The sequence below is a fragment of the Nicotiana sylvestris genome, chromosome 7, assembly GCF_000393655.2.
Source record: "Nicotiana sylvestris chromosome 7, ASM39365v2, whole genome shotgun sequence".
Lineage (NCBI taxonomy): Eukaryota > Viridiplantae > Streptophyta > Magnoliopsida > Solanales > Solanaceae > Nicotiana > Nicotiana sylvestris.
In genome coordinates this window covers 44,396,683-44,408,995 of record NC_091063.1, presented here as the reverse complement: position 1 = coordinate 44,408,995, position 12,313 = coordinate 44,396,683, and the positions used below count along the sequence as shown (strand labels likewise).

Sequence of the window (12,313 nt, the reverse complement as noted above, 5' to 3'; positions counted from 1 at the left end):
CGCATAAGGCTACCATTCTACCTTCCAATCTGCATAAGGCTACCTTTTTGCCTTCCGAGACTAAATGTTGTCTCCATCTGCATCCTGCATAAGGCTACCATCCTGCCTTCCGAGGTTAAGCTCTACTTCTCTCTGCATTTTCATCTTGCATAAGGATATCATTTTGCCTTTCGAGGCTAAGCTCTGCCTCCCATTTTCTTCGAAACTACGCACTATTTATTTCGCTTTTTTTACGAGCTAAGCTCTGCCCTTCAATTCGCAAAACTAAGCTCTGTCTTGTCCGCATCATGCTACTACATCCTTCATGGGTTGAAATATCAACAACTCATCCAAAGGCGTCATCATTCAGAGGTACCATCTTCATAGCCCGAGAACACTATGTCATGGCCTGAGTATCCCTTTTAATCTTTTGCATATCATTATTCAAAGGTATCATGGTTCGGAGGCACCATCCTCATATCCCGAGAGCATCATTTCATGGCTTGCGAATCCTTTATCATACGCTTCATGGCCCAGGACGCCATGGTCTAAGGACGTCATCCTAACTATCCAAAGACAATATTCATGGTCCGACGGGAATTTGCATCATGTTTAAATTTATGCATAGTATACGCTTGTATTGTTTCATTGCAGGTAAACCGGCAAGCAACGGCCATCCCGGCAGGAGCAATCCCGCTCCAGTTCCCGCAGCCATATCCAACCTAACCATTCCCACAAGTCGTCCACTCACCCCACCCAAGATATTGCGCCCGTTCTTGAAAAGTCTCCATCGACATACTCCGCCGACGGATCCTGAACTACATACAACATGATTCCTGTAAAACCAGGGATATGTAGGCAACTCAGAAGCCAGGGTGCAGCCTAAAAAATTTTTCAAACCATTTTGCTCGGTCAAAGTTGGCCATCATATCTTTACCCGACAAATCTTTCATCTTTCCCGGGTAAAGAAGGGCAGCTATTGATATCCAATTTTTCTCTATATATTTTTCAATATACAAAATACTTTCAAATAGCATATATATGCATGTCTAAATGTTTTATTATTTTTTCACAATTTTCAAAGGTTTAAATTGATTTATTGTCCCCCTTTATCCATATAATCCCAATAATTATGTCCAAAATTATTATTTCTGATGATTCATTTATTGGATCTTTTTATTTATACCAAAATATGGCTAAGGTAATTTTTATGTATTTTTACAAATTTTTTTTAGTTTTTGTTAAAGCTAATTGCATATAATTGCAATATTAGCCTTTTTAAGATTTAATTGTGTTTTATATTCATAAAATTAAGCACTATATTTTTAAATTGTTATAAATCATTTCAGTGCTTTTAATTTATGTTCAGAAATTTATTTATTATTTTTATAATTTAAAAAGGGGGAAATTGGCTATTTAAATAACAACCCACTTGTATTTAATTTTTAGCCTAAATTTAACCCCAAATCAAACCCAATTTCCCTGGCCCAATTTCAATTTAACCCGACCCCAACCCAATTTCAACCAACCCAAACCTGGATTCCCCACCTACCCTTTTAATCTAGGCCGTTGATCATTCAGATCAACGGCCACCATTCACCCTTCCATAATTAAACCCAAATGACCCCTTACCCTAACTCACTTCTCACCACCTTCCGCCACTAAATCCCCCTCCTCTCAATTCTCTCTGCAGCCTCACATGAACCCTAGCCGCCGCCACCCAATTCCACCCTAATCCACCTCAATCCCCACCTATTCCATGGTCTCCCATGGCCGTTCGAGATGTATACCAGCCTCCTACACCCTCTGGTGGCCCGTTTGTGTGATTTCATGGGCAGATCTCGAAGAGATCTGGTCCAGTCCTTGCTCAACTTATGTTCATGGCCTTTCTCCGGCCATCTATGGCCTTTCAAGTCAGATCCTTGACTTTTCCGGCTAGATCGGTAACTTTTCAAAGTCTTCCTCACTTTTCCGGGTTCTTTGAAACCCTAACCTTTAAGATATTTTAATTTTCTTCACATCTATCTTATATTTGTGCATATTATGAACTTCTTAAGTGTTTTCTCGAAGGTTCTTCGATTTTCTTTCAAAATGACTCTTCATTTTTCAACGATTAAGGTTTTCTCTTAAATTTTTAAAGATTTCTTCTCAAATTTTAATGTTGTTTATGATTTTACTACGTTCAAACAACTTGTTATGTTTTCCTTCTACTTGATACAGCATGTTGGAAACCCTTTGTCTTTTTTGGTCTTATCCGGTTTCTGAAACTGTCCTTGTTTGTTTGAGTGTATACTTGTTCGATTAAGTTCTTTGTCCCTGTTTGACTTATTTGAGTTCGAGTTTTTACCATCTTTTAAAATCGACTATTGTTGAACACCCTAGGTTTTTTTGGTCTTATCCAGTTTCTGAATCTGTTTGTTTGAGTATATGCTTGTTCGATTAAATTCTTTGTTTCTAACTCTCTTTTCTTTGTGTGACTTATCTGATTCTGAGTTCTTATCATCTCTTAAACTTGACTATTGTTGAAACCCTAATTTCTCAAAAAGTTTTCCTCACTTGTTACTGTGAGACTTTTACTTGTTTTTGACTCTCTTCTTCACTGTGGCTCTACGTGTGAGCCCTGACTATTCGATCTTGTCGACTACTGGATCCTAGCTTATTCCTGCTGCTACTGTATGTTTGTATTGTTTCTTTTGCCAATGTGTTTGGCCTTGCATGTCTGATACCTCTGTTCATTCTACTTATATGTTGAAGTGCAGAATCATGTTTCTTTCTTGATTGATCCTGATTTCCTCAAATGCTACGACTGATTGTAAAAGTTTTCTTATGAACCCTAATTTTTTACTCATTTGTTTAAAATTAATTGATTCCTTTCCTTTCCTGTGATGTTTTACCTTGAATCCTTCCTTAAAATTAAGCATATTTTTGTACTTAGACTCAATCATTTACTTCATACTTTTACTGCCCCCTTATATGGCAATAATTAATCTATCCCAAACTGATTTCTTTCCTTAATTAACCCTGTTAGTATCTGTTAAGCAGTGATTGCTTAATTAAAGGTAATCACTTGCGTTAATTGATTCTGATTATGATTATTTCCATGTCTATATCAAGACTTTACTTATTACCTTATTCTTCACTCGTTTTCAAAACTATAAATACCCTACCCCATCTTCTTTCAAAGGCACGAACAATTTGAGTTCAGAACACACATTTACACTCAAAAAACTCTCTCCTTCTTTACTACTACTTGTGCTATTGCTTTGTCTAGCCGGCTGAAAGCCAAGGCTAGACTGTGGAATCTTGCTTGATTTACCTTTCTGCACTTTGCTTCTCTACTGGTATGTCCTAGTTAATTTTTTAAGCCTCAACAATAACATGCTTCTTTAGTTGCTTCAGTTTCTTTCACTCTTGCCTAATTTTGTTCATGTTTCTGCAGTCAAGTTACATTATTAGCATGTTGTAATATGTTCCCTTTTCCCTTAGATTAATGTTTCCCCTATGTGTGTTTTAAAGCATATTCTATCTTATGAACCCCAAACCCCCATATCCCCTCTATGTGCTTGTGTTCCTTTGACTAGTTTGTGACCATGCCAGCATAAGCTATTACTGTGCATGACCAAACCAGACCCCCGCTGGGTTCATGTGCTTATAGGCAAATGTATCCCCAAAATCCCTTGACCCCTTTGAATGACTGCTAATTCTGTGTAGTTTTGAGTTTTACTACTACTACTACTACTACTACTACTACTACTACTACTACTGATTTAAATCATCTCTGTCACTAATTGCTTTCAAAATGGATTGTCAGTCCAGCTTTTAAAAATAAATCACTTTTTCAAACTATGTTCTGCACTTCCACTATATTCTTAGAATCTAGGTTCTGCCCCTCTTGTGTGAGCCTTGCCTTGGGACCCTCGAGCTCCCTCTAAACTTGGACACATAAGGGCTGGCCCTTCCAGACTGCACTCATTCTATTTGGTTATGTAAATCTGGGTGTGAGCACTGCTCGGGATCCCTTGAGGTCCTTAAGGAACTCTAACACACCCAGGTATGAGAAAAGGCTTTGAAATTCTTGCATTGAAGTGGCTCATTACATAACCTAGAGAGGAAGTCAAGATCAGGCTTCCTTTGGTTGTAATTTCTTATTTTTGCACTTCTTTTGTAATTCAATCATTGGGTCTGTAATAATTTATAAACAATTATGGGGTGATTAGTGAAAAAAGATGGGTAGTTGTATCTTGTGGGTAAATTGGGTAGATAACATGCCTATAGGGTCTATTTTGATTCCAAATATGGTCTGTTAGATAACATGCCGATAGATCTGCTTTGGTTTAAAATAAATTCTGCATGCTTTACTTTTCACAATTAGAAACCATGTCTATAAGGTCTAAATGGCTTTAACAGTAGAGATCATGCCTATAGGGTTAAAAATCCGCTTTATAATTAGATATTATGCCTATAGGATGTAAAGTAATTGAAGTCCAATTTTTCATTACAACATGTATCCAGATTCGTTTACCTTAGAGATCATGCCTATAAGTCCAAAGTCAGCTTTTAATAATTAGATACCATGCCTATAAGATTTAAAATCAGCTGTAATAGAAATCATGCCTATAAGGTCTAAAACCAGTTTAGTTAAAAATCAGTTTGACTCGTGCGTATCTGAATCTGTTTAAAATTAACCACTGCTCTACTGCATTCTTAATCAATACAGATATCATGCTCATAGGACATCACTATTACACCTAGGTAAGCCTTAGGTAATTGTTTAAATAAAACTGGAATTGCTTTTGTTAATTACCAACTGCTACAACCAGCAGGCAGGCCTGATTCAGACTTTTTTTCTGAGTTATGCAATGAATCCGGTTCTGACTCAAACTCTATTTTAGGATTTTAAAATTCAGACCTTAACTTTGTTTAAGTCATGCTATTTATATGCATTGTTTGTGGAGGTATATATGAGCCCTCTAATTGTTTATATGTTCCCCTCAAAATGCAGTCCTACGTGTTTTGTATGTCGCCTTAGCTTTTTTACCTTCAAACCTAAGAGTCAGCCTAAAATTCTCCCTCTTATAGGAATAGTAGTAATACATTCCTCCGGGACTGATAGGAATGGGACGGGCAATAGCATCCAATAGAGGTCAAGACCAATCTGCGCTTTAATACCTTAACGAAGTGAGAAGGGTAGAATGGATATGATGACCGGTGCGCTAATACCACGTGTATCCCTTCTTCTGAGGAGTGTCATAACGGGTATTGCATTGAGGTGATCCATATTACAAACAAACCTAGGACTCCCTTTATTTTTATAAGCATGTTTAGCTTATAACTCTTTCAAACCTTGCCTTTCAATAATTGTTTTCAAACACTTGTGTGTTTAACTTAATTCCCCTATTACTTGAGCATTTTGTTTGATTACTTGCTAATTGCACAAATTCACAAAAAACTGTCTGGCCGGGAACCACACTAGTGGATCCTGAGGGGTTCCTAACACCTTCCCCTTAGGATAATTTCAAGCCCTTACCCAATCTTTAGTTATCAAACATAGTTGCAAAAGAACTCTATGGGTGTCCTAATGCACCTTAAATCATTAGGTGGCGACTCTTCAAATACCCAATTCCCAAAAGGAAATGAGTCATTACACCCCATGAATGTCGAAACCCGAAAACTCCTCTTCGTTAGAAGGGGAAAAAAGGGGGCTCGACAATACCTCTCACTGTTCGCTCTCTTCTCCTCCTCGCTAGTGCTCCCTACTAACTGTAGGTAAGCCGCCTTTTTTGCTTCCACTTTACCTTGGACAACTGCATTCCACCACCAATCTCCTATGTGGCCACCGGTGCATCCCGAAGATATCCCTAACACCTCTCTCGCCGTCTTCCTTATACAGTCCGCCGTCGCCGACCACATAGTGTTTGCGTCCCCACTACTTCTCCAAGCTCCCATTACCGATAACCTTCCTTCCAACTCATGAGCTTTATCCTTAGTGAAGGTGCTCCACCTAATCCTCGGGCGGCCTCGTACTGACCTCTTCATCCTCCTTATCATAATACCAATGTCCATCACCAAAAGCCTATGTTGCGTTGCAAGGGTCTTACCTGGGATAACCTTGCAATCCTCGCACAACCTTCTGTCGCATCTCCTGAGGAGGAGATAGTCAATCTGAGTCTTTGCCACCGAACTTTGATAAGTAACCAAATGCTCCTCCCGCTTCAGAAAACTTGAGTTCGCATTCACTAGATCGAATGTCTTGGAAAAGTCCAACAGCGAAGTGCCCCCTCCATTCTGCTCTCTGAAACCAAAGCCGCCATGCACCTCAGTATAACCATTTGCAGACGACCCAATATGACCATTGAAATCTCCTCCTATGAATAACCTCTCAGAATGCGGAATATTACGAACGATGTCATCCAACCCCTCCCAAAAGCGCCTTTTAATCTCCTCATCTAAGCCTGCTTGCGGCGCGTACGCGCTAACGACGTTTAAAGTACACTCACCCACCACCAATTTAATAGTCATTAGTCTATCATTCACCCACCTGACCTCTACCACCGACTCTCTAAGATGGATATCTACCAGGATACCCACTCCATTCTTACCCCTCAGGACTTCAAAGTACCACAACTTATACCCATCCGCATTTTTTGCCCTCGATCCGACCAACCTAGTCTCCTGGACACACACTATATTAATCTTCCTCTTCTGAAGGAACTTCGCCAACTCTATAGACTTACTCGTTAGTGAACCTATGTTCCATGACCCTATTCTCAACTTATAGGCTCTCTTGCCCCCTCTACCTCCCCTGCCTCCCGTCCCATCCCCTGACCCCGGCCCCACACTCTGCCCTACCCAAGGATATGCCCTTAATATATCATCCCATACTGCAACAACTACACCTATAACAATCTAAAGAAGACTCGCTAGTGCACAATGGACAATGAATCAAACTAGAAGGAAACAAGTGACTACTAGTACACTAGTTGAATGATTGAACTATTGTGAACTAAAGTAATATCAATTTAGCTAACACCAAAAGGGAAACAGTAGAACGAGAGGTACCAACTCCCGAGAACCAAACCTATGTTGATTTGCTGTACTCGATGTAGTTGTACGCTCATGCACCGCTTCCCACCGCCTTTTGCTGACGCACATCTAGGTTGCTCTCCTTTGCTAGTGCTCGTGCGCCCAACTTGTCTCCAACAACTTCGAGAATTTCCCTGAAAACATAGAAAATACCACGACCCAAAAACCCAAAAAGGGGCTGCCACCGCTACCACTGGTGTAGCCCTGATAGTAGTAGGGGAACTGTAAGGAAAAAGCAGAGAACTACACAAAATTCACCAAGTTCTACCATGGTACAACAAAATGAACAGATCAAAACTATAAATCATTAACCAGATCTACAGATTAAACAATCAAAAGGATTTCAAAGGAATCCAAAAGAGATGGGTAAAAGTCAGAATGCTGAAACAAAACTTTGGGCAACGAAGTTCCAAGTCCCACCGCAGCAAAATTCAACCTTCAGATATCTAAATAGTTAATTAAGTAAAGAAATAATAGAAAATATAAAATGTAAAAGTTACCAGTTTGCAACACCACAAATACCGTGACGTCTGCAGTCACCTTCTTAACCGAAATTGAACCGAACACTGACATTTCACCAAGTTTTCAAGAATCGGACAAATCTAATCTTTAGAGGACGAAAAGAAAAGATCGACGAGAAAGCTTCCAGTTGGATTGACTGGAGGCAGTGGTCGGATGAGAGCTGCTAAGCTTCAGAAGAAAGGAGGCGTGAGAGATGGGGGGCTTACCTACTGTTGTGGGTGGTCAGTGGCGTGAGGTGGGTGTCGCCGACGTGGAATGGGGTGGTATGATTTTTTGACTGTTAGGGATGGGATGGACGGAGCATTTGAAAAGAGAGAGAGAAAGGAAATTATTTGCATCAAAAGTAATCGAAATTTAACCACTTTTCATGTAAAGATAAATCTAAACGAAAACACTATTCAAAATCCGAAAAATACTCCAATATAAGTTCCAGCATAAGTATACTGGAATATACTGGAGTTCCAGTATAATATATCGGTCCAGCATAATATGCTGGAAGTTCATACACAGGTACTCCAATCTCCAGTATATTATGCTGGAACTTTCCGCGTGTTGGAGTTCCAACATATTATGCTGGAACTTCATACACAGGTGCACCGATCTCCAGTATATTATGCTGGAACTTTCTGTGTTGCAGCAAAATAGTGGCTATTTTTTAATGACTTTGCAATCGCTGGCTATTTTTCAATGACTAGTCCGAAAATTGGCTAGCTCGTGCTATTTTTACTGTATAAATAGGTTGGAGTCACGTTACTGTATCATATTTACTGAGATTAGTTATATATATTGAGATTATTTTTTATTAACTGTTTGGTTTGGTGTATTAATATTAATATGCATTGCATCATTTTTTTAAAAAGTTATTTGCTTTCTCTCCAAAAACCCTCCATATTTTTTGGAAAGGATTTGGAAAAAGTTTTGAAAGGCACATTCTGTCTTTATATATGTATTTCATATATTAGAAATGCTAATGCCATAGTTTTTCGTGTACAAGAATTGTATGCGGCGAAATCAGAGGGTCTAATTTCTTGTTGTTAGTTCGTTTCAGAAGAACAACTCTAGGCCTTGAGGACACGAAGATGTGACCGAGTTCCATCCCTCGAAGCTCGTCGGGGCCCGACCTAAAGGAAATATCGCTCGAGGCTAGAGTAAAAATAGGGAGTCCCCAGGGCACGTGGCTAAGTCTGACAATGTCGGCCTGCCCAGTATCTGTATCAGGCTGTCGCGTCTAGCCGTATCATCCCCATATCTTTGTAATTAATGTTTTTCGTACTATCTTGGAACTCCCCTCCTATATAAAGGGGATCCTTACCATTTTGTAGGGGGCGGCTATTGCTTCAACTGTTCTACACGAAATATACAAGAACTCTTTCTTTTTTCTCTAACATATTCTCCTGACACTATTGCTATTGCTCTTATTTGTTGGCTTCATACTTGTTCTTTATTTACTACTTGTTATTGGCCATAAAGAGCCTCCTTTAATTATATCCTAACTGTTAGCCCCTTCCCGATTATCCCCGATAGCTCGAGCCCGAGCCTAGGCATCGATCTCGAGGCCCCTTATCGGTTAGTCCGAGGCCCGGACAGCTAACCCCTTGGTTTGATTATAACTCTATTTTACATATTAACAACTAGTATAAAAATAGATCACGTATTTTTAGAGTCCCATCAACAAATTTAATTGTTATTACCATTTTAACGGTAAACAGTTTGGCGCCCACCGTGGGGCTAAAAATAATAGTGATTATTTTCTTCCTGGTTTCATTACACAACGCAAGTTATCTTTCATACTTTTTCTTGTCCAAGATCTTCGATTTCAGGTCAAAATGTCTGGCTCAGTGAATAGAGTTGGGAACGACAACCTCGAGAACCACGGAGAAAACAATGTGGCTATTCCAATTGTTGGCGCGCCACCACAGAACCCCAATAATGCACCCGGACCAATTACAACGGACGCAGGTTCGCAAGACACACAACAGGTCAACGAAACCTCATACTTCGACAGGAGCATACAACATGGCGACCAACAGGAAGCCCAAAAAACCCCAGCTCGGGAAGAACAGAAAGTTAGCCTTCATGTTATTTTCAAAATATTGCAGGCACAATAGCTGGCTATTGCTCAGTTGCAAAGCCACCCGAAGACTCCCAGCACAATAGCACCGGAAACTACTCCCCCGGCCGAACAGGTACCGATGAGATCGAGCGATAACGGATCAATAGCCGACCCTGCCATCGTGAAAATGCTCGAAGACCTCACCAAAAGGATCGAATCGAGCGAGAAAGTATTAGAAGCCAACAATAAGAAGGTCAATACCTACAACTCCAGGGTCGATCAGATCCCGAACGCACCCCCGGTTCTGAAGGGTGTGGATTCGAAGAAGTTCATACAAAGGTCGTTCCCCGAAGAAGTGGCCCCGAAACCCATTCCAAAGAAGTTTAGAATGCTGGAACTCCCAAAGTACAATGGGACCTCAGACCCTAATAAACACGTTACTGCCTGCACTTGTGCGGTGAATGGCAACGATATAAAGAACGATAAGATCGAGTCTGTATTGCTGAAAAAGTTCGGGGAAACACTCTCGAAGGGGGCTATGATGTGGTATCAAAACTTGGCTCCAAACTCCATAGATTCATTCGCCATACTAGTAGACTCCTTTTTAAAGGCACATGCTGGTGCCATCAAAGTAACGACGAGGAAGTCTGACGTTTTCAAAATTAAGCAAAGGGAGAACGAGATGATGCGAGAATTCGTGTCTCGCTTTCAAATGGAACGGATGGAGCTACCGCCAGTCTCCGACGACTGGGCAGTGCTGGCTTCCACTCAAGGTCTGAATGAACGAAGCTCGGTGGCTTCAAAACAGTTGAAACAAAATTTGATCGACTATCTAGTTGTGACCTGGTCGGATGTCCACAATCGGTACCAGTCGAAAATTAGGGTCGAGGATGACCAGTTGGCAGCCCCCTCGGGCTCAGTATACCCAAACAGGCTCCTGGCAAAGGAACCGAAACCAAACAAAGAAAGATATCAGTCGTACATCGAAGATTGGAGGAATGCCCCGAGCCGCAACCTACCTCGTAACGATCGGAGAATGGATCGAGGACAGGATCCTCGAGGACTCATCAACATAGCCAGATTCGATAGGAACGCAGGGCCAGTGGGTGCACCTTGCCTATCAGAATGCAACTTTAGCGTTGATGTACCGGACATCGTGTTCGCCGCCAGCAAAATCAGGAACGCCAAATGGCCCAGACCTATCCAGTCGGATCTTTCCCAGAAGGATCACAACTTAGTATGTGAACTTCATAATACGCACGGCCAAGAAGAACGAATCAAATGAGCCACAACATGTTATCTGCATAATATTGGGGGGCGTCGACACTCCCCAAGAACCCGTGGTAAGAAGGACAAAAATATCCATCACCAGAAAAAAGCGAACTCGGGGATACATACCCGAAGATGCCCTCACATTCAGTGAGGAGGACTCCGAAACCTCGTCCCAACCTCATAATGACGCACTTTTAACCTCTTTCCTCATTAATTCATTTCGAATAAAACATGTGCATGTGGATCCAAGTAGCTCGGCCAACATTATTGGGTCGAGGGTAATAGAGCAGCTCGGACTGTTAGATCAAATCATGCCTGCCTCTCGAGTTGTTAGCGGATTCAACACGGCGATCGAAACAATGAAAGGAGTTCCTAGTCAGCATGGCCGGCACGACCTAAAACGTCAAATTCCATGTCATAGAAGGAGACATGAGACATAACGCCTTATTCGGCCGACCATGGATACACCGCATGAGAGCGATACCATCCACTCTCCACCAAATGTGAAATTCCTGGCAGAGGATGGCATTAAAACCATCTATGGGGAGCAACACGCGGCAAGGGAAGTGTCTGCGGTATGTAACGTAGCGCCGGCACCAATATCTCCACTCTCGAAAGAGCCAAAGGATAATCAAACTACGCCTTCGGCTAAGCCCGATTAAACATAGTGGAGGACCGTACCGAGTCCTCGCCCTAAACAATAAGGACACATCGGACCTCAGAACATCACCGGCGCATCCCACGATAAGGTAAGTCCACCTCCGTTTTTCATTATTTTATACTAACCCATATGCAGGCGCCCGATCAGGGTAGTCGAAAGTGCTAACCCAATCCGAAGATCTCAAGACCTTAAAGGCGTCTGTTGCACTCTTTTCCTTCGACCGAGCTTTTGTCCCAAAGAGGGTTTCATCGGCAAGGGTTTTAATGAGGCAACGCTCATACGCTTCCTAAGGAGGATCCGACAAGTGTACAAGGCTTCTTCTGTAATCAACCCCGAACACTGGAGGGCACCCCCTTGAGAGGTCATCCACTCAGAAGAACCAGGGAACGACAAACAAGGTTCCAATAGGAAATGATGTACCTGGCCAAACTGTCAAGTGAATTGTGTCCGCATAAGCCAGACCCACGGCAACAAAACGACATGTACTTATGCCAAGCAATCAAAGAATATTTTTCGCCAAAGCATCTCGTACTCCAAAGGTTATTCAGCTTTTTCATGGTAAAGATCCTTCCACCGAGAACGCCCCGAAATACTCGGAGACTAGCGTCAATGACTATTCACCCGCATGGCCTCAGGACCAGAACTCCAAACTCATAAGCCCTCAACGAGGCAGCATGGAAATTACGAAACATCTCCAAAAAAGAAAAATGTCCCGAACACTCGGAGACTGGCATCGCAAACTC

General features: G+C 41.5%; 1 protein-coding gene across 1 annotated transcript; it reads right to left on the bottom strand.

Annotated features, from left to right (window-relative positions):
* Nucleotides 1–562: 562 nt before the first annotated feature.
* Nucleotides 563–6,498, bottom strand: LOC138873065 (uncharacterized). The gene is made up of 2 exons (XM_070151499.1): nucleotides 5,693–6,498; nucleotides 563–815 (listed from the first exon to the last, which is right to left on the bottom strand). The coding sequence occupies exons 1-2, from the start codon at nucleotides 6,496–6,498 to the stop codon at nucleotides 563–565; spliced, it is 1,059 nt and encodes a 352-aa protein (XP_070007600.1).
* Nucleotides 6,499–12,313: the final 5,815 nt, after the last annotated feature.